At 37.4% G+C, this 21,562-nt stretch overlaps 1 protein-coding gene across 3 annotated transcripts in view; it reads right to left on the bottom strand.

The window, feature by feature from the left end:
• LOC136036428 (choline/ethanolamine kinase-like) overlaps nt 1-21,562 on the bottom strand; it is a 69,610-nt gene that overhangs the window by 40,509 nt on the left and 7,539 nt on the right. For all 3 annotated transcript variants that reach the window (XM_065718660.1, XM_065718659.1, XM_065718658.1), the window contains exon 3: nt 20,877-21,105. In XM_065718660.1, coding sequence (XP_065574732.1) covers nt 20,877-21,105 — 229 coding nt within the window. The remainder of the gene's footprint in view (nt 1-20,876; nt 21,106-21,562) is intronic.

Raw genomic sequence — 21,562 nt, 5'->3', positions numbered from 1 at the left:
TCCGTTTTAGTTAAAGCTCTTAAACATTGCCAATTCAAAGATTTTTATTTGAAATTGAGAGTGAATACACTGCACTCCTGTACTTTCGCTCCATAACAAGGTGCGTTGGTTTGCCTGTATGTCTGAGCGTGTGTTTGCCTGTCCCTGTGTCTGTCAGTGTGTTTTTGAGTATGACTCTGTGTGCTTGTATGTTGTTGTTTTTTGTCTCTCTCTCCATGCGCATTTGTGTCTGAGCGTCCATTTTTAACTTCGAGACGTTTTTTCTAACTTAAAAACGTTTTTTTCTTCAACACAATTTTTAACTTCGAGATATTTTTCTTTCTGACGTTTTTTCTTTTCGATACATTTTGCCTTTTCTTCGTGACGTTTTTTGTCTTCATGACGTTTTTTAACTTTGAAACTTGTTTCTTTCTTTCTGACGTTTTGCTTCTTCGAGACGTTTTTTTTAACTTCAAGACTTTTTTCATGATGTTTTCTTTCTTTGAGACACTTTTTTTTCTTTTTGCTGTTTGTTTTTGCTTTTAGACGCTTTTTTTCTTCGAGACGTTTTTTCCTTCGTAAGGTTTTTTCTTCATGACATTTTTTTTCTTAGAGACGTTTTTTTTTACTCCGATAATGTAACATTCAAGTGTGCGCCATCCTCAGTAACAAACGGGTTTCCCCACTTGAATAGCAGGCCCCCAACCCCGTTGGAATTAGTTGCTAGGGGCTCAGTAAAATTGGATGAAAGGGCCCCGGTAGGATGATTTGCCGGGGCACCACCGCAATGTCTTACTAGGGCCTCTGTGGAATTACTCGCTAGTGTTGGAATTGGTTGCTAGGGCCTCGGTGGAATTGCTCGCTAGGGCCTCCATTGGAACTGGTTGTTAGGGCACGGTGTCTTAAAGGTTCCCCCACCGGCCGGACCTGAAGTTTTTTCCCCTACGCCCTTAGGTTTTTAAGTAATCAAAGAAAAAACTATTACGTACTGACTAAGTTTGCATCTTGATTGGCGGACCCTGAAGGTTTTCCCCTGGACCTTGTAGGTTTTTTAAGTAATCAAAGAAAACATGCCCTATTATGTAACAGCCCATGTGTGCACCGTCATTACGTAACATCCCACGTATGCGCCATCATTACGTAGCAGTCGCTTCTGCGCCGTTATTACAGAACATCCACGGATGCGCCTTCCTCAGTTACAACCAGGGATTCCCCACTTGACTATAACAAGTCACGCGAGATTACGCCATCTAAACTTGTAAATATTGGGCCAAGATATTTTTTCTACCAGGGCTTACCCACTTGACTTGTGAGCCCTGAAGGTATTTCCTGGCTCTTGCGGGTTTTTAAACATGTTAAAAACAACCAAAGAAATCTCGAAGAAAACATTTGCATAAGTAAACAAAAATTCCCCTATTACGTAACAATTAGGTACACTATACAATTACATAGCAATAAGACTTGCTGACTCTTGTCGGAATGGTGGGATATGGGCGTTGTCGGAATAGTGGGATATGGTCGTCGTCAAAGAGATTGAAGGGACACTACTATTTCATGCCTCTTCCGAGATGGTCAGGCTCTTTCTTTTTTTCACCTGAGTTGATCGTACGAAGCGATTAGATGCAGGATTTTAGAATATCGTTTGCACATAGGACTTGAAGCTCTTGTGCCCCTTTTTTGAAATTCTGGTGTCCTTTTTCAATAACAAAGAGACCATACTAGTAACAAAAGAGATAGCAAATCAGAATAGGTTCTTTTTACGGCCTCTCAGTCTGAGCTGTCCGACCGCCATGTGGTGGCTTATTCGTCCCTATGCACATATAAAGTCAATTCAAAATAAAAGGTTATTACAGACCCAGGGCAGCAACCAATGACCCGAGGGTCTTTGGGTGACCCATTTAATAACTTGAAGTGACCCACTTTAGTTCCGAAAAAAGTATAAGATGTATTAATGTAAATACAATAAATTAGGTGAAAAAATAGAAAATAGATACCAAGATAACATTTAGGTTTGATGCCATAAAATCAGAAAAATAAATAGATACATGTCCAACATGTTCGATGCAATAAAACATATAAAATAAAATGGATGAAAAAATAGAAATAGATACCAAGATCAGCATTTTAGTTTCATGCAATAAAATAGATAAAAAAATAGATACTAAGATCAACATTTTAAGTTTTATGGAATAAAATAGATTACAAAACAGAAAATAGATATTAAGATCAACATCTTAGTTCGATGCTGTAATACGTGGATTAGAGCGACATTTTAGGAAAAAAATTTACAATTACGAGGTGTGTGTCTTTCCTTCAGCTGTAGATAATATTCAGTAGTATAAGGTATTACAAGCGCAGACAAGCGGCAAAGTAAGTTTTTACACACAAAAAAAAATTGCAAAATTTTTTTTATACAACCGATCTATCTATTGTACAAATATTATTTTAAAAAAAATTCACGAACATATAAAAGGTAAACAAGAGCTAAGAGCTCATAAGGCACTTGTGGCGAGGCCGGAAGAGCCAAAAGCCAAGAGCTCATATGGTATGAGCTCTAGCGAAATTCTAAGAATTAATAGGTTGATTTAAAAGGAAAATCAGAGGCATAATGCCGGTCCGGATTTAAAATAAGAGCTCTGAGTCACGAGTTCCTTCTAAATATCAAAATTCATTAAGATCCGATCAGCCACTCGTAAGTTACAAATACCTCATTTTTCTAATTTTTTGAGGAAAACGACTTTATAGAGTCTCTTTGTACAGCTCCCTGACACACCTACCAATTTTCATCGTCCTAGCACGTCCAGAAGCACCAAACTCGCAAAGCACTGCCCCTAACTCCCACAACCCCACCCCCTGACTCCCACAAAGAGAGCGGATTCAGTAGTTACGTCAATCACGTATCTACGACATTTGCTTATTCTACACGCCAATTTTCATCCCGATTTCTCCACTCTAAGCGTTTTCCAAGATTTCCGGTTTCCCCCTCCAACTCCCCCCAATGTCAAAAGATCTGGTTAGGTTTGAAGTAAGAGCTCTGAGACATGAGTTCTTTCTAAATATCAAATTCATTAAGATCCGGTCACCCGTTCTTAAGTTACAAATACCCCAATTTTTCTAATTTTTCCAAACATCCCCCAGCTCCCCCAAAGAGAACGAATCCGTTCCAATTATGTCAATCACGTGTCTATAACTAGTGTTTATTCTTCCCATCAAGTTTCATCCCGATCTCTTCACTTTAAGACTTATCCAAGATTTTCGGTTTCCAAGATTTCTGTTTCCCCCTCCAGACCCCAATGTCAACGGATTCAATTTGAATTGAAAATAGAGCATCTGAGACATACGATCCTCCTATATATCAAGTTTCATTAAGATCCAATCACCCATTCGTAAGATAAAGATACCTCAATTTTCACGTTTTCCAAGAATCCCAGTTCCCCCCCCCCCAGCTCCATCCAATGTCAACGGATCTGGTCGGGATTTAAAATGAGATCTCTAAAGCACAAGATCCCTCTAAATATGAAATTTCATTTTTATCTGATCACCCGTTCGTAAGTTACAAGTATCTCATTTTTTCTGGTTTTTCCGAATTACCCCCCCCCCCCCCAACTCCACCAAAGAGAGCGGATCGGGTTTGGTTATGCCAGTCACATATCTTGTACTTGTGCTTATTCTTCCCACACTAGTTTCATCCTGATCTCTCCGCTTTAAGCGTTTTCCAAGATTTCCGGTCCCTCCCCCCAATGACGCTGGATCCAGTTGGGATTTAAAATAAGAGATCTGAGTTACAAGGTCCTTCTAAATATCAAATTTCATCAAGATCCGATCAATCCTTCGAAAGTTAAAAATAAATTTTTTCTAATTTTTCAGAATGAAATAAATAGAGCGGATCCGTTCCGGTTATGTCAATCACGTATCTAGGACTTCTGCTTGTTTTTCTTACCAAGTTTCATCCCGATCCCTCCACTCTAAGCGTTTTCCGAGATTTTAGATTCCCCTCCAACTCCCGCCAATGTCACCGGATTTGGTCGAGATTTAAAATAAGAACTCTGACACATGATATCCTTTTAAATGTCGAATTTCATTAGGATCTTATCACCCGTTCGTAAGTTAAAAATACGTCATTTTTTCTAACTTCTCCGATTTAACCATCCCCCCACTCCCCCTCCCCACAGATGGTCGAATCAGGGAAACAACAATTTCTGATTTAATCTGGTCTGGTTCCTGATACGCCTGCCAAATTTAATCGTCCAAGCTTACCTGGAAGTGCCTAAACTAGCAAAACCGGGACAGACAGACAGACCGATCGACAGAATTTGCGATCGCTATATGTCACTTGGTAGACACCAAGTGCCATAAAAAGAGATTATTTCAAGATTAGTGGGTGAATAAGTATGAATGTACTGTAGATGGTGACAAATTTATATGTATTTTACGTAATTACCATTAGGACTTACAATACTGAGCAACACTTTTCTTCAAGACCTCCAGAATTGAATGATATAACAAGTAATCATATTTACACATAATGCTAAACGTCTGTTAAATTTTGGGAAAAAATACATATTCTTAAAGAAATTTGTTACCAGCTACAATTACGCTACACCTGCCATCTTTGTTACAGCTCTTAGGATTGGTATCAAAAGAAAACTATTTACATGTGGTGAGTTTAAATTGTCCCAAATACTTATTTAGTGACTTTGCAAATACGAATACAAACATAATTACGATATTCGAAGAAAGGCCATTGTCAGCTAGGAACAGTTCAACAATTGAATATATGGCGAAAATCAAACGCACGAACTATGGGCTGGAATATCCTTAAATCTTTCTAGGGGAGGGGAACAAAAATATATATTTTACTTCCTACAAAACCAGGGAAAGCACTCTGTTAATATAGTTTGTCAAAAGAGGTCCATCCCCTTTTTAAGTTCAGCAATTGCAGCTTAAAAATTAATGTTTTAGATTTATGACTCCTCAAAAACGTTATTTATGTTCAATACAAAGATTGGGGAATTGAAGGGGCGAAAACACCTCTTATGCTTAAGATAGCCCTGAATATATGAAAAAACGAACATAAATTCAACTCAAAAATGGGATTTTTTCAAATGAAAGAGTGACATTACAACTCCAAAGGAATAGAAGTTATCCTATAAATGAAAGGAGACGTACACTTCTCCTTCCCCGCCTATACCACCCAAACATTCCGCTAAAGTTGAATTAGAACTAACTTAAAATAATTTTAAATAGCAAATACTGCCAGATAGTAATAGCAAGTTTTTTTTTTATCGATTGCCTTGAAAAAATGAAATTGCAGATTTTACTTCTTAAAGCAAATACACCTCAATATTTTGTGTGTGGTAAAAAAAAAGTTGAACTCTTTATTACATCAATATTGTGTTAGATTCTTGAAGCAGTGACATAAAAAGTCAAAGTAAATGGTTAAAAGCGGGAAGGATTAAGATGAGCAGGAGTCCCCATATGTTGGGTTATTTTTGTTTGTTTTACATTCTAATTATAAGAAACTTTCGGCAAAAAGTAAACTATTATTTGGAAAAAAAACATTATTAGTTTTATACAATAGCCAATTGTCAAGGCCGTATCCAGAGTGAGGGAGGGTAGGGGTTTGACCACCTTCTCCGGAAACGTTTGTCGTAACTCGTAAAAACGAAACAAAAATGAACATAAGCAAATTTTTGATGCATTAAAGAAAAAATTGTAACCCTCCCCCTCCCTAAAGACAAATTCTGGATACGTTCTTGCCAATTACACATTTAGAAAGATACAAAATACATACTTTAATAGCTCTAAATCAAAATGATATAGCACTGAAAGAGAGCGCCCTTGACCTTGGCTGGATGAGCTAACAACTAAAAGTAACTGACCTCCGGTTATGAAACTAGAGAAGATACCGGCTAGTGTTTGGTAGATATCCAGTGGATCTGAAAAATAACGCGTAAAGCTAAGGATATTATTCTAGCCTAAGCACTTAACATAGAGTACCAAGGACATGAATATGAAAACTATTTTAGTCCCATGAACTCATCTTAAATCTTTTCATACCTATAATCCTCCGCAACTAAAAGCTATATGTGGATTTCAATTTCTTTCATATATATATATATATATATATATATATATATATATATATATATATATATATATATATATATATATATATATACTAGCTGTTGGGGTGGCGCTTCGCGCCACCCCAACACCTAGTTGGTGGGGGCGCGTGCTGATTAAACTTAAGGCTTAGGAATCAGGAGGAAATTTGGGAAAGGGTACATCCTGATTTGGCACGCCCCTCCCATGTTTACAAGCTCATGTGATGGAAACACTTAGAAAGAATGCAATGAGTGCGTTATTTCTTCTTTTCACTTCATTTTAGCTGGCTTGGAAAAATTCAGAGTACTTTGGGTAATGGATAGAGGGTAAAATGAATCAGTTGTACTAATCAGAAAATAAATTAGGTTATAAAATAATTAAACCCCAAACAATAAGCTTTGGTTTTAACCATCCCTACTTTCTCTAGATTTCTATTTGTGCTAATATTTCCAAAATTTGTATCACAGGAAATGACCTTGGCGGAAACCGCAGACTCCTAGCGCTACTGACAGAGTAGCGTTGACCAAGAGAAATGGACAAATTCAGATCTACAAGTTAAATTCAGTTTATAACATTAAAACATTATTTTCTTGCACCGTTTCAAAAATAAGAAAAATACATATTTTTGACCACTTTCTTTTTCTGGGACTCCATATGACAAGTTTCAAGCCTCCCTTTTGTGAAGTTACGGTCTAAACCGGAGACAATAAGAAGTTGAAAGGAACTGAATATTTACTGCATTAAGATATGTGTGTTAGAGTTCAATACGTAAAGTTTCTGCGAAAGCATAAATTCTTTTCATTTTTTTTCCTTTATCATTTCCAGCAAAAGTCGGTGGCCGACGTTTAACCCCCCCCCCCATTACAAAAATAGCTCCCCCAGAAAATAAACCTCGCAAAAAATCTTCCCTTGGAAAATACCCTCCTTCATTGCTGATTGGTCTTCCAATCATGTTCGACTTACAAAAAGGATTGAAACTCTCAATTTCTAATCTTATGAGCACCCTCCGAAGATTCTGCGACCATGACCCGGGGGTGTGGATAAGAAAGGGGCAGTCCCCCTCCTACATGGAATAAATTCTGCTCATTTTGGGATTTAATGTTACTCTTTACTTTCATAGTAACAGCGTCGACCAGAAATATTCCCAGAAATCATAAGGGAGTAGATATCAATTTCATATCTTTAATGCATTTTTTTATTTTTTGTGCCCCTCCCTCCCCCACCCCGAACAAAAATCCTTGTTAAGGCCAAGGGGACATCTATTTCCACTTCTACCCTCCCCTCGTCTGTCCCTTAGAACAATTCTGTATTTATCTGATAGTTCAATGAGAGCTGGAATGTTTTGGCATTAAAATACACCCTTTGAGGTATCTTCCTCCCTCGCTAACAACAAACAATCAGAGAACCCCATTGTAGAAGTTCAAGTGCATTTTTAAGTTTTTAATTTGTCCATTGCTTTCAGATAGTATTTGTAATTGGAAAACACACGGAAATTTTTCGCGGGGAAGTTTTCAGCAAGGTAGGGGTTGTCTGGGAGAATTATCAGTGACAAGTAAATTTTAGGAACAATTTCATTTCAGGGAGGATGTGTTTTCCGGGGGATTTTTTTACAGGGGAGTATTTTGCGCAGAATGATATTTTCCTGGTAATATACCTGGTAATTTTCCTGGTAGAAACCAAAAGTCATTTCCAACCAAGAGAATGAGAAAGTCATAAAAGTTGAATCTGAGGCAATTTAACAAGAAAGAATAGGAGTTAAAAACTATCAACTATCACCAGCAGGGCAGCGTTTGAGGGGTTTATAAAAAAATAAAAACCTAAGAAAATGTGTTAATTTACATGATTAATCTACAATATTATGGGATAAAATGATCAAGTGATAATTAATCAGCCTTTTGGTTTTTAAAAATCATTTTAAGCCAAAATCTGATCTACATACAGCAGGCCTAGGTTAGCAAGAACAAGAGCTAAGAGCTCATATGGCACTTGTGACGAGGTCGGAAGAGCCAAAAGCCAAGCGCTCATATGGTATAAGCTCTAGCGAAATTCTAAGAATCAATAGATTGATTTAAAAGGAAAATCAGTGGCTTAATACCGGTTGGGATTTAAAATAAGAGCTCTGAGACACAAGGTCCTTCTAAATATTAAAAAATCATTAAGATCCGATCACCCACTCGTAAGTCAAAAATATCACATTTTTTCTAATTATTCTTCTCTCTTCAGCCCCTCAGATAGTCGAATCAGGGAAAACGACTTTATCAAGTCAATTTGTACAGGTCCCTGACACATCTACCAATTTTCATCGTCCTAGCACGTCCAGAAGCACCGAACTCGCCTAAGCACTGAACCCCCCTAACTCCCCCAAAGAGAGTGGATCCATTCCGGTTACGTCAATCACGTATCTACGACATTTACTTATTCTACCCACCAAAATTCATCCCGAGCCCTCCATTCTAAGCGTTTTCCAAGATTTTAGGTTTCCCCCTCCAACTCCCCCAATGTCACCAGACCCGGTCGGGATTTAAAATAAGAGCTCTGAGACACGATATCCTTCTAATTATCAAATTTCATTAAGATCCAATAACCCATTCTTACGTTACAAATACCTCAATTTTTCTAGTTTTCCCAAATTAACAACCCCACCTCTCCCAAAGAGAACGGATCCGTTTCAATTAAGTCAACCACGTATCTATAACTTGTGATTATTCTTCCCATCAAGTTTGATCCCGATCTCTGCACTCTAAGCGTTTTCCAAGATTTCTATTTCCTCCTCCAACCCTCTTATGTCCTCGGATCCAATTCGAATTGATAATGCAGCATCTGAGACACAAGGTTCTTCTATACATCAGGTTTCATTAAGAACCGATCACCCATTCGCAAGAAACCTCGATTTTCACGTTTGCTAAGAATTCCGGCTTCCCCCTTCAACTCCTCCCAATGTCACCAGATCAGGTCGAGATTTAAAATAAGAGTTCTAAAGCACATGATCCTTCTAAATATCAAATTTCATTAAGATCTGATTACTCATTCGTTAGTTACAAATACCTCATTTTTCTAATTTTTTCGAATTACCACTCCCCCCAACTCAACCAAAGAGAGCGTATCCGGTTCGGTTATGTCAGTCACGTATCTTGGACTTGTGCTTATGCTTCCCACCAAGTTTCATTCTGATCCCTCCACTTTAAGCGCTTTCCAAGATTTCCGGTCTCCCCACCCCAATAACACTGACTCCGGTTGGGATTTAAAATAAGATATCTGAGTTACGAGGTCCTTCTAAATATGTGATTTCATTAAGATCCGATCACTCCTTCGTAAGTTAAAAATAACTCATTTTTTCTAATTTTTCAGAATTAACCCCCCTCCCTAACTCTTCCAAAGAGAGCAGATTCGTTTCCGGTTAGGTCAATCACGTATCTAGGGCTTGTGTTTATTTTTTCCACCAAGTTTCATACCGACCCCTCCACTCTAAGCGTTTCCCAAGATTTTAGGTTCCCCCCCCCAACGTCACCGGATCCGGTCAGGATTTCAAATAAGAGCTCTGAGACACGATATCCTTCCAAACATCAAATTTCATTAAGATCCGATCACCTTTTGGTAAGTTAAAAATACCTCTTTTTTCCGATTTAACCGTCCCCCCAATTCCCCCCCCCCAAGATGGTCGAATCGGGAAAACAACAATTTCTAATTGAATCTGGTCTGGTTCCTGATACGCCTGCCAAATTTCATCGTCCTGGCTTACCTGGAAGTGCCTAAACTAGCAAAACTCAGCATGTGTGGAATGCTAGTAACTACCGATTTTAAGCTGTCAGTCTTACTAGTGACACAATTCTGCTTTCTTTTCCGTCCCTTACAATTTAAAATGCATTCAGTAGAAAAAGTCTTTGATCAGCTGAAAGTGATGCCACTCGGTTACTTTCATCCAATCAAAGGCCATATCTAATTCCGTCTGGTTCGAATTTGGCACTTCTGTTACAGTTTCTAATACCTGCCATACAAGCAAAAGCGCATTGACACTGCGCAAGCACAATGGTCTGAAATCTTCTATATATATAAAAGTAAGTTGTCTGTGTGTCGAGTGACGTCATGATTGTGTGTCGACTGACGTCATGTTTGTCGACTGACGAAATTACAGACCGGGACATCGGGACACAAATGACGAACGGGACATAGGGAATATAAATGACGACCGGGACACTCAAAGAGAAAGCGACCGGGACAAAAGGAATGTTCGATTAGCAATCACCATCAACAAAGCACCGGGACACAAATAACGACCGGGACACCGGGACATAGGGAATATAAATGACGACCGGGACACTCAAAGAGAAAGCGACCGGGACACAGGGAATATAAATGACGACCAGGAACCTCAAAGAAAAATTACAGACCGGGACACCGGAACACAAATGACGACCGGGACACCGGGACACATGGAATATAAATGACGACCGCGACACTCAAAGAGAAATTACAGACTGGGACACCGGGACACAAATGACGAACGGGACACAGGGAAACAACAACAACGGGGACGCCAATGGGCACAGGGGGATATATAAATGACGACGGGGACACAGGGAATGTTCGATTAGCAATCACCATCAACAAAGCTCAGGGGCAATCATTAGAATAATGAGGTATAGATCTGAATACAGATTGTTTTTCCCATGGACAATTATATGTTGCATATTCAAGAGTCGGTAAACCTGACAATCTATTTATATGCACAGACAATGGGACAGCCAAGAATGTTGTATATTCGCAAGTTTTACGTAGTTAAAAATATATGTATATATATATATATATATATATATATATATATATATATATATATATATATATATATATATATATATATATCTATATTCACAGGTGGGACACAGGGACACAACTACAATGGCGCGTAACTAATATGGCACGTAACGACTTACGCGCGCGGGGGGCTTAGGGCGGGCGCGAAGCGCCCCCACCAACTAGGTATTGGGGTGGCGCGAAGCGCCACCCCAACAGCTAGTAGCGATATATGTATATTCCCCTTTTCCCAACAAGTCCAGAATAAAGGTGCAGATTCACACAAATCATAATTTCATCAAATTCAAATTTCACCGATTCTTTGGCAAAAGGGACAAACCAATCTTAATACACCATGTGTACAGTCTTAGACTACATAAAAGCCAGTAATATTATAGCTTTAACTGTATAAAAGGGACAAGTTTCACTGATGAATTATTTTCAGTTGAAATTTTTGAAGCTATAATAAAAGGATAGTAGGCTAAGGCTAGAAATATTATAACTTTAACTGTATAAAAAGGACAAATTTCACTGATGAATTATTTTCAGTTGAAATGTTTGAAGCTATAATAAAAGGATAGTAAGGCTATTAATATTATAGCTTGATATATGTGCTATAATATTACTATGATATTACGGGATAATTAATTAATTACATTTATTTTAAATAACAAATTACAATAAATAATTAATTGTAATTAATTACACTGTTATTGACTAATTACATTGATTAAGAAATTTCTCCAGAAATAAAAAAGAAGAGCTTCAGATGCCTCAAAAAGGGAAAAAATGGCGATTGAAGGGGTCGTGTCAACACATACCCAAATCCAAACAGACAAATAAATAAGGAGTCGCTTAATTCCAAACTTCAGACAATTATATTATAATATTCAGTACTATTATATTACAATAATAGATATAATATAATAGTACTATAATATTATAGTACTATTATTAGGTATAAGTACCTAAAAGGATAGTAAGGCTAGTAATATTATAGCTTCAACTGTATAAAAGGGATAAGTTTCACTGATGAATTATTTTCAGTTGAAATGTGAAGCAATTTGAAATAATTACGAATTCCGGCGACGCAACTTGCGTAACACATACTTTCACGAATAATAAATCAAATTACAATCTTGCGACAAAATCAACCTTAGCCAAAGGATGATGACATCAATTCATGCACTGTGGTATGAGGAAATTTCAACGGCAGAACTTAAAAATGCTTGTACTAAAAATGTACACGGCAGGGACGCACGCATGAGGAGAGGCCTCATGAACCCCCAGAATACAGATTTTCTTAATTTCTGAAAATTTCTTATTCGAGGAATAAAATGAAATTAGTTTTTTCTAGTATTCCCTCCTCCAAAAACAAAAAATACTATGTACATCCCTGGCTCACGATACTTAAATTTTGGCAAAAATATATATATTCTTAAGGGATGTATGCTGGATGGAGGGGGGGGGCACCGGAATACAGATTTTCCTGTTTTCTGAAAATTCCAAATTCGAAATATAAAATCAAGTTAGTTTTTTTTATTATCCCCCTCTTCCAAAATAAGGTCATGCGATACTTAAATTTTGGCAAAAATATATATTCTTAAGGCACGCATATTGGAGGGGGGCCTTGAAAACCAATATAGATTTTTCTCGTTTCTAGAAGAAAAATTCGAAGCATAAAATCAAATTAGTTTTTTTTCTATTATTCCCCCTTTTTTCTGAAAAATTACTGCGTGCGTCACTGGCTAACAATTATCCTTATATTTTGCAATTTTGCTCATTAAGCAGACCTCCTACAACCAACTTTTGCAATGGTTCATTTATTTTTAGATAAAAGCAAAAGATATTTGACTACATACTAACGGCTATATCTAGGCAAAGCCCCGATGGTGTCGAATAAAATTGTATACCCTCGTGCCGATAAAAAAGGCTTTATCTATATTCATAACGTTAAAAGAAAGTAGAAATAAGATTTCTGAGCTTTTCGTGGGGCTAATATTTCGCAAAAATACTTTAATATGAAAATACGTAAGAAGTACAGTGGCGAATATCATCACTCCAAGCATAGGCGTAGTCGATATCTCAACGGGGGCTTGGCCCTTACGTTCCAAAAAAATTGTTTTGCTGGAGGTAAGGGTTATCCCTTCTCGGGCTTCACTTAAAAAGGGCCTTGTCTCCCACAATCTATGCATATGAGTAAAACCGGTATTAGAAAAGCGACGAAGGCCTGGAATAAACAAGTTAATGCCTGTAATAAAGGACGAAGGCCTGTTAATGCCTGGAATAAACACCAAAAACAAGAAGGACAATAGGGAATTTTTTTTGCAAGACAGTGGAATCCTAATTTGAATGAAAATTTTGGTCCTATGTCCAAGGGTTGTCCTCAACAAAACATAAATTTATAAAAGAAAATTGACTTACAATAACACTACCATTAAAACTAAAATAGAATAATTAGAAACACGCTCTTCCATTTCTAATTTTTGCCTTTTTGGCAGCTAACCTCAAAGGTCTTTTTGTAACGGGTTCCGTGTTAACGGCTACTGGCTTTTTAAATGAATTTTGTATTATCTTTTTTAATTAAATTTACGCATAGAGCATTTAGTGAATGTTCCCCTGAGTCCATTCCCCATCATTAGTCTTCAGTCTGATTACAATCGCTTCTCAAACAACCTGCTTTATGCGTAAGTCATCAAACAGTTCGTGGTAACGAACTGTAGTAAGGAACGACCCGGCTCAATAGTATTCAAAACTAAAAAAACGGAATTTTGATACCAACAGTTACATCAAAAGAATTGCATTTTAATGCTGATTTTAAATGTATAAGTATCATCAAGTTTAGTCTTACCCTTCAAAATTTACGAGCCTGAGAAAATTTGCCCTGTTTTAGAAAATAGGGAAAAAACCCCCTAAAAGTCACAGAATCTTAACAAAAATCACACCAGCAGATTCAGCGTATCAGAGAACCTTATTGTAGAAGTTTCAAGCTCCTATCTACAAAAATGTGGAATTTCGCATTTTTTGCCAGAAGACAGATCACGGATGCGTGTTTATTTGTTTTTTTGTTTGTTTTTGTTTTGTTTCAGGGGTGATCGTATCGACCCAGTGGTCCTAGGATTTTACGAGAGGGCTCATTCGAACGGAAATGAAAAGTTCTAGTGCCCTTTTTAACTGACCAAAAAAATTGGAGGGCACCTAGGCCTCCTCCCACGCTCAGTTTTTTCTCAAAGTCGTCGGATCCAAATTCTGAGATAGCCATTTTATTCAGCATAGTCGAAAAATCTTATAACTATGTCTTTAGGGACAACTTACTCCCCCACAATCCCCGTGGGAGGGGCTGCAAGTTACAAACTTTGATCAGTGTTTGCATATAGTAATGGTTATTCGGAAGTGTACAGACGTTTCCAGGGGGATTTTTTGGTTGGGAGGATGGGTTGAGAAGAGGGGGTTATGCGGGGAAACTTTCCATGGAGGAATTTGACACGGGAGAAGAAGATTTCCATGAAGGGGGGCAGCATCTTCTAGCACTATTTAAAAAAAATGAAAAAATAAATATGAAAAAGTTTTTCAACTGAAAGTAAGGAGTAGCATTAAAACTTAAAACAAACTGAAAATATTACGCATATAAGAGGTTCCCCCACAATCCCCGTGGGAGGGGCTGCAAGTTAAAAACTTTGACAAAGTTTGTCAAAAAAAAAAAAATGAAAAAATAAAAATGAAAAAGTTTTTCAACTGAAAGTAAGGAGTAGCACTAAAACTTAAAACAAACAGAAAATATTACGCATATAAGAGGTTCCCCCACAGTCCCCGTGGGAGGGGCTGCAAGTTACAAACTTTGACCAGTGTTTGCATATAGTAATGGTTATTCGGAAGTGTACAGACGTTTCCAGGGGGATTTTTTGGTTGGGAGGATGGGTTGAGAAGAGGGGGTTATGCGGGGGAAACTTTCCATAGAGGAATTTGACACGGGGGAAGAAGATTTCCATGAAGGGGGTGCAGCATCTTCTAACACTATTTAAAAAGTAATACTAATAAATATTACACTAATAAATTATAATAATATAGTACACTAATAAATATGAAAAAGTTTTTCAACTGAAAGTAAGGAGTAGCATTAAAACTTAAAACAAACAGAAAATATTACGCATATAAGAGGTTCACCTCCAACTAATACCTCACTCTTTACGCTAATGCATTTTTGTAATTTCAACTACTAATTATACGGCCTTTGTGATTGAGGGGACAAAACCTAAGCTTTAGTGTAAAGAGCGAGGTGTTGATGAGTGGGCGAACCCTCTCAAATACGTAATAAAAACGTACGAATAAAGAAGTTTGTTACGTAAGCTAATTCGTAAGTTACGTATATCTTTAACTAATGAAAACGTTCTTAAAAAACTAAAAGTTCTAGTTGCCTTTTTAAGGACCCCAAAATTGGAGGGCAACTGGGCCTCCTCCCCCACCTTTTTTCTCAAAAGCATTCGATCAAAACTATGGGAAAGTCATTTAGCCAAATAAATAAATGTGCAAATTTCGCTTTAATTATTCATCTACGGAGAGCCGAAATCAAAACATGGATAACTAAAAAACGTTCAGAAATTAAATAAAAAAAAACAGTTTTTTTTAACTGAAAGTAAGTAGCGACATTAAAACTTAAAACGGACAGAAATTACCCCATATATGAAAGGGGCTGTTCCCTCTTCAACACCCTGCTTTTTACCCTAAAGTTTTTACTGTTTTAAAAAGTAGAGTTGAGAGAAAGAGTCAAACTTTAGCGCAAAGAGTAGGGCGTTGAAGAGGGAACAGCCCCTTTCATATGCGGGGTAATTTCTGTCCGTTTTAAGTTTTAATGCCGCTCCTTACTTTCAGTTAAAAAAACTTGTTTTTTTTATTTAATTGCTAATAAGGCCGGATTCTCCAAAAAGTATTTTGTGGCTGTGGTTTTCAAATACATGGCTGCTTAAAGCAGAATCAAAAGAAACATTAGCAATATTAGAATTTAGGGCTTTGGTGATATCATCTTTATGCTGTTGTAGGTGATTCTCTGAATTCTGGTGAGATTTACCTATATAGTATTTGCCACAGTCGCATGGTATTTGATAGACCCTTCGTGGGCGACTAACTGGAGTTTTATCTTTACTAGAGTTAAGGAAATTCATGATTTTGGAATTATTAGTAAATACTACATACAGATTATTTTGTGTACAAACTTGTTTTTAAATTTGTATTGATTTCTGGGATGTATGAGAGGTACTTTATATTTGAAGACTAATTGGGATTCTCACATTGTAAGCTATTATTGATTTTATGGGTGTGCCTGTTCAGGCTACGGTTAATTGTACTATTAACAAGTAAAATTGGGTAACCGTTTCCAAAAAGTATTTCCTTGATAAAGTTTAATTCTGCTGAAATGTGGGAATCAGAATCTTGTGGGGGGCCTAAGCCCCTAAGATTTTTTTCTGGCACCATCTTTCCTTGTTTTTTCACTTTTTTTAGAAAAAATTTGTCAATCTGGTCAATTATTGGCACCTTTGACACACTGGGCTCCCCAAGATTTTGCTCTAAATCTGCCCCTGGCTGGAGAGCAAGTGGAGAGACATCATCCTAAACACCTCAAAATGCCCTAAGTCTACGAGAGTTTACAGACATTAAGGCCAATTCTCAAAATTTTTAGATAAAAATTCAGCTGTCAGAAAAAGAACTTCTGCATAGAAAAGTAAAAGTAATTGAATTAGTGTAAAATTGATTAAGACGGCATCAATGGTGATTTCCAATTATTGCACCAGTTTGTAACCTCTAATGAAATAATTGTCTTTCAATATGAAATCTCTTTTTGAAGATCACGTATCATAGACTATGAAACAGTTCAAAAAATACCTTCAAGCAGAAAATATTGAGACATTTACACAAATTCAAGGGCCGTTGAAAACCAAGGCACCATCTGAATTCAGTTCTTTTGACGAAAAACCTCTTACTGAGATGTCTTCCAATAACATATTGAAGACACAATTTGGTAGCATACAACTATCTAATTTACGGACTTCAGCAAAAGAAGAATATCCACTGTTTAGTGGTAAAGCTCTACAAATTTTTGACCCATTTGCAGCGTCCGATTTTTACGAATCTGGCTTATAGGCTGTCGTGGCAATAAAAAGTAAGAACCGTCCGAAAAATGACGGCAAACATGAGATGAGGCTGGTCATAACCAATTTATTCCGAGATTTTAGAAGCTGTGTACTGAACAACAAGCTAATCACTCCCATCAAAAATTTTAGCAATGTCAATTACTAGTCGATGTTCAATAAATTATTTCTGAACTTAAATCTGTGTAATTTATTTTTTGCACCACGCACCACAACTAATAGATTTGCACCACGACCAACAGCTGCAATTTACATAATGGTCGCTACCTACACTCAATATAAACATTACCAAAATTGTTGAAATTAAATAGTTTCCGTTTTTACGGAACTAGCATCCGTTTTTAATTTTCTACTTTTAAATGAACAATCGCATTTAGTTTCCTAAGGTAAGTTTTCTAGTTTGTAAAAAAGTAAACAATTCGGAAAAAAATCTCCTGTTTGTAGGAAGTCTCGGAAAAATCTGATATTTTTAGAAAGCCGTACCCGAGAAAGACTGAGCACCCCTCGAATATGGAGCAACTCAAGCAGCCCAACAAAATGTGCTACACCCATTCACACTCTTAGCACCGATTTTAGTCGCTCTTCCTAAGGGTTACCCACTCTCGGCCATATGATGTATATCTTGGAGCGCAGCCTGTTTCACCAAGCGTGGCGTACATCCACACCACGTGGCACACCTTATTGTCTGAACATGATTTTTAGAGGTAGGCTACCAATTAGCCACCAATTAACTTTAATCCTTGCGTGCAGACATGTCTTGGAGTATAGCAATTCTGTTGAAAGCAACTTGCTACCAAATATCTACTTTTCTTTCTTTTCTTTGGATGCACCTTATTTGAAAAAAGTTAAGATATTCTAGTCTAATCCATTACATTTAATTCGATTCATGGATTACTAGCAGAATCAGGGATTTGACAAGAGGAATGCACGGGAGCCACAAACCAACAGAAGTATCTTTCTTCCCAGTTGCGATATCTGCTTTGGCACGTACTCCTCACCTGTTGGCTCCCATAGCCCCCATGACTGTTCCCTGTGATGTCAAGTCTTTAGTCTAATCAGTGGTCAACAAAGCATATTGATCATCAACAGAGGACAATTTGATAATCAAAATGAATTTCTTGCAAAAAAAAAAAAAATAAGAAACCCGTGAACCCATAGAACCTTTGAAACTAATCAAAAATATTGTTAGCTTATACTGATAGAAAACATACTAAAAATTTTCTATTTGTAAAAAAAAAAGAAATACGGCTAATTGAGCTATGAAGCACAATAAGCAATAAATTGATTGTAATAGATTTCAATCAGTGCTTTTGAATACATTTCAATAATTACTATTGAACGCTAAGAATTAAAAAATCAGTTGCAATAAGCTCATTGAACGTAGATTAACGGTAGCGTTTTCCAAGGTGTGAAGTGCTTATCGCTAAACTAAAAATAGTTTCAAATTACACTATAATTTTTACTTATAGTCAATGAGTCAGATTTGGAGGTCAATTTATCAGACCATCTTTTCATCTCAATTTATCAGACAAATTTGGGAAAAATTAAGATATTGGGGGGCACGCCTCACCCTGTGTGTGTATCTGAATATGTGTGTTTGTTTGTGTTTTTGCCTCTCTCTTTCTCTCTCTGTGTCTGTATGGCTGTTTGTCGGTCTATGTGTATGTCTTTGTGTGTTCGAGTATTTGACTCTGTGTTTTTGTGTGTGTTTTATCTCGGGCACCCGCTGGGGCGGGGGTGAACCCAACTTTTTCGAGAGTCAGCCAAGATTTCTCAGGCTCGAAGCTTTGTTGTGCAACTTTAAACTATATTCGTTTATATATAAGTTTAAACTATAAACTTATATATTCGGAATCACTGTAAAAATTCCAATTGCTTTTTATGTATGTATTGCTATAAAAATTCCTTTTTTCAGAGTTTAAGGAACTATTAAACCGTGTAGAGAGCCATTCAGATGGAATTTAAGAACGTAATGTATAATTTTTTTCGATTGAACCAAGGGGCTAGGGAAGTGTGACAGCCAGGATTTTTTTCCGTGTTAAACTATCATTGTAACATGAGTGTGAGGTAGCAATGCTGCAATGCAGTTATTATTAAAAATAATATCACTTGTACAAAATTAAAGGCCTGACAGATCATTAAATTTATCCTGCTTAAGACACCCACATCGGATGTTTCAAGCACTATCTACAAAAACTATGAAGTTTCAAGTAGCATCCCCTCAACCTATTTGAAAACGCCCATATCCAACCATTGCAACGACGCCCATATCCCACCATTCCAGCGACACCAGCAGATGTTATTATTATGTAATGGTATAGTACACCTGATTGTTACGTAATATGGGGAATGATTGTCTACTTATGCAAATGTTTGCTTCAAGATTTCTTTGGTTGTTATGTTAAATATTTAAAGACCCACGAGGGCCAGGAAAACCCTTAAGGGCCCGCTAGTCATGCGGGGAAGCCCCGGTTGCAAAAAATTATTTTGGCCAAATATTTACGTGTAAAGATGACGTATTCTCGCGTGACTTATTATAGTCAAGTGGGGAACACAGTTGTAACTGAGGAGGACTCACATGGGTGCTACGTAATTATAGCGTACACGAGGGGTGTGACGTAATGATGGCGCATATGTGAGTGTTACGTAATGACGGCGCACATATGGATTGTAACATAATAGGAAGTGACGTTGGAGTTACGTAAGTTTTCTTTGATTGCTCAAAAGCCTAAGGGCGTAGGTTTAAAAACCTTTAGGGCCCACCAGTGGGGGAACCTTCAAGACACCGGGCCATAGCAACCAATTCCAACGGGGACCCCTAACGGGCAATTCAACCGGGGCCCTAGCAACCAATTACAACGGGGGCCATAGCGGTCAGTTCCACCGAGGCCCTTGCATCCAATTTCACCAAGCCCCTAGCAACCAATTCCAACGGTGGGCCCCACTAGTCAAGTAGGGAGCCTCCGGTTGCAACTGAGGACGGCACACACGTGCATGTTACGCTATTGAAGTTTAAAAAAAATCACAAAAAAATATCGAACTTTAAAAAAACGCTAAAATAAAAACCATGTTTAGACTGTGAATTACAACTGATTGAGCTCTGAAGCACAATAAGCAATTAATTGACTGTAGTAGGTTTCCACAAGTGCTTTTGAATACATTTCAAAAATTTACTATTAAACGCTAAGAATTACAAAATCATTTGCAATAAGTTCATTGAACGACAAGGTATACGACAGGCATAAAAAGAAAAAACACACTAACAACTAACTCAGCACCAAGCTGTCCCAAAGTCAACACTGCTGTGCAGGCTCCTCTTCCACTCCAACACCAAAAATGAGTCTGTCACCTCTAAAACAAAATTCGAAGTCACCTGCGACCCCCCCCCCTCCTCGACATAACTTTCCATATATTTTTTTCCAACAAGAGAGCTCCCTAAACCCATTTAGTTGATTTTTTATATATCTACATGCCTAAAATAGTCGATTTTTTCCCAGATGTAACTTCTACCCCCTCCCCCAAAAAAGAAACATACTCTCAATATTCGAATCTATATATAAAAAAAAACCATCAAGCTTGGGGTTTACATTCAAAACCCTGTGACTTAAACTTGTCATTCACAATCCATACCAACAGAGCTAGTGGGGCCTATTTAATGAATTTTTAACCTTGCTGTATCCATCCATAAAAATAAACAATTTTCCTATAACCAGCTTTTCTCTAGAGTTTAGGGTTATAGTTATTAAATAGGTTGAGTTTTATCTGAGATCTTACCTGCTGGAAAATATAGTACCCTCTATCCCCCCCCCAAGGAAAAAACAGAGTATCTGAGACAAAAATAGCCAAAACTCTTACCGGTATGAATTCCTCAAGTCGTCCACCAGGAAAAATACCATAGAGTCTTGGGCCAAGTTTTCTTTCTGAAAGGAGAGCAAATATCACTGAGTCAGTGACTAGAGAGTCTAGCGCCCTTTCTCCGTGAATGTCTCCATACATTCGGAGCAGAACTTTGCTGGGCTCTTTGCGCTTTATTTTTGTTCCGGGTGGAAGAGCACAATAGTAGAGAAAATTACTCAGCCCTCCACTAAAAAAAAACAAAAAAAAAAAAAGAAGTCAGAAAGCATATATACGCAAGTACATTCTTATAATTGTTGCATTGCAGCGAAATGTTCGTAATCATTGAAACAAGAAATGACATTAATCAAGTCTAATGATCAATTGAGATGTCACTAAAACCAGAACCCAAAACTTCATGTCATGCGCTGGGAGTAACCATGGGGGTGCCAATTCATGAAAATTCAGGGGTAAGACAAGGTTTTTTGTTAGAACTTCCAAAATGAAGAACCAAAAGACATTTTCAACATTTAGAAAGGATGAGGAGGGGGCAATTTTGATTTTTGCTTTCTTTATTTCAATTAAGATACAAAAACACATTTGTGGTGGAGGGAGGGCTATTATCCCTAGCAGGAGGGAGATGGGGCAAAGTTAAAATACAACAACATATAGGTTAAGAACAGAATATTGACAAATCATTAGGTAAA

Source organism: Artemia franciscana, chromosome 15, assembly GCF_032884065.1.
Source record: "Artemia franciscana chromosome 15, ASM3288406v1, whole genome shotgun sequence".
Classification (NCBI taxonomy): Eukaryota; Metazoa; Arthropoda; class Branchiopoda; order Anostraca; family Artemiidae; genus Artemia; species Artemia franciscana.
Note: the sequence above shows the minus strand (reverse complement) of the source record. Positions and strands in the feature narration are given on the sequence as shown.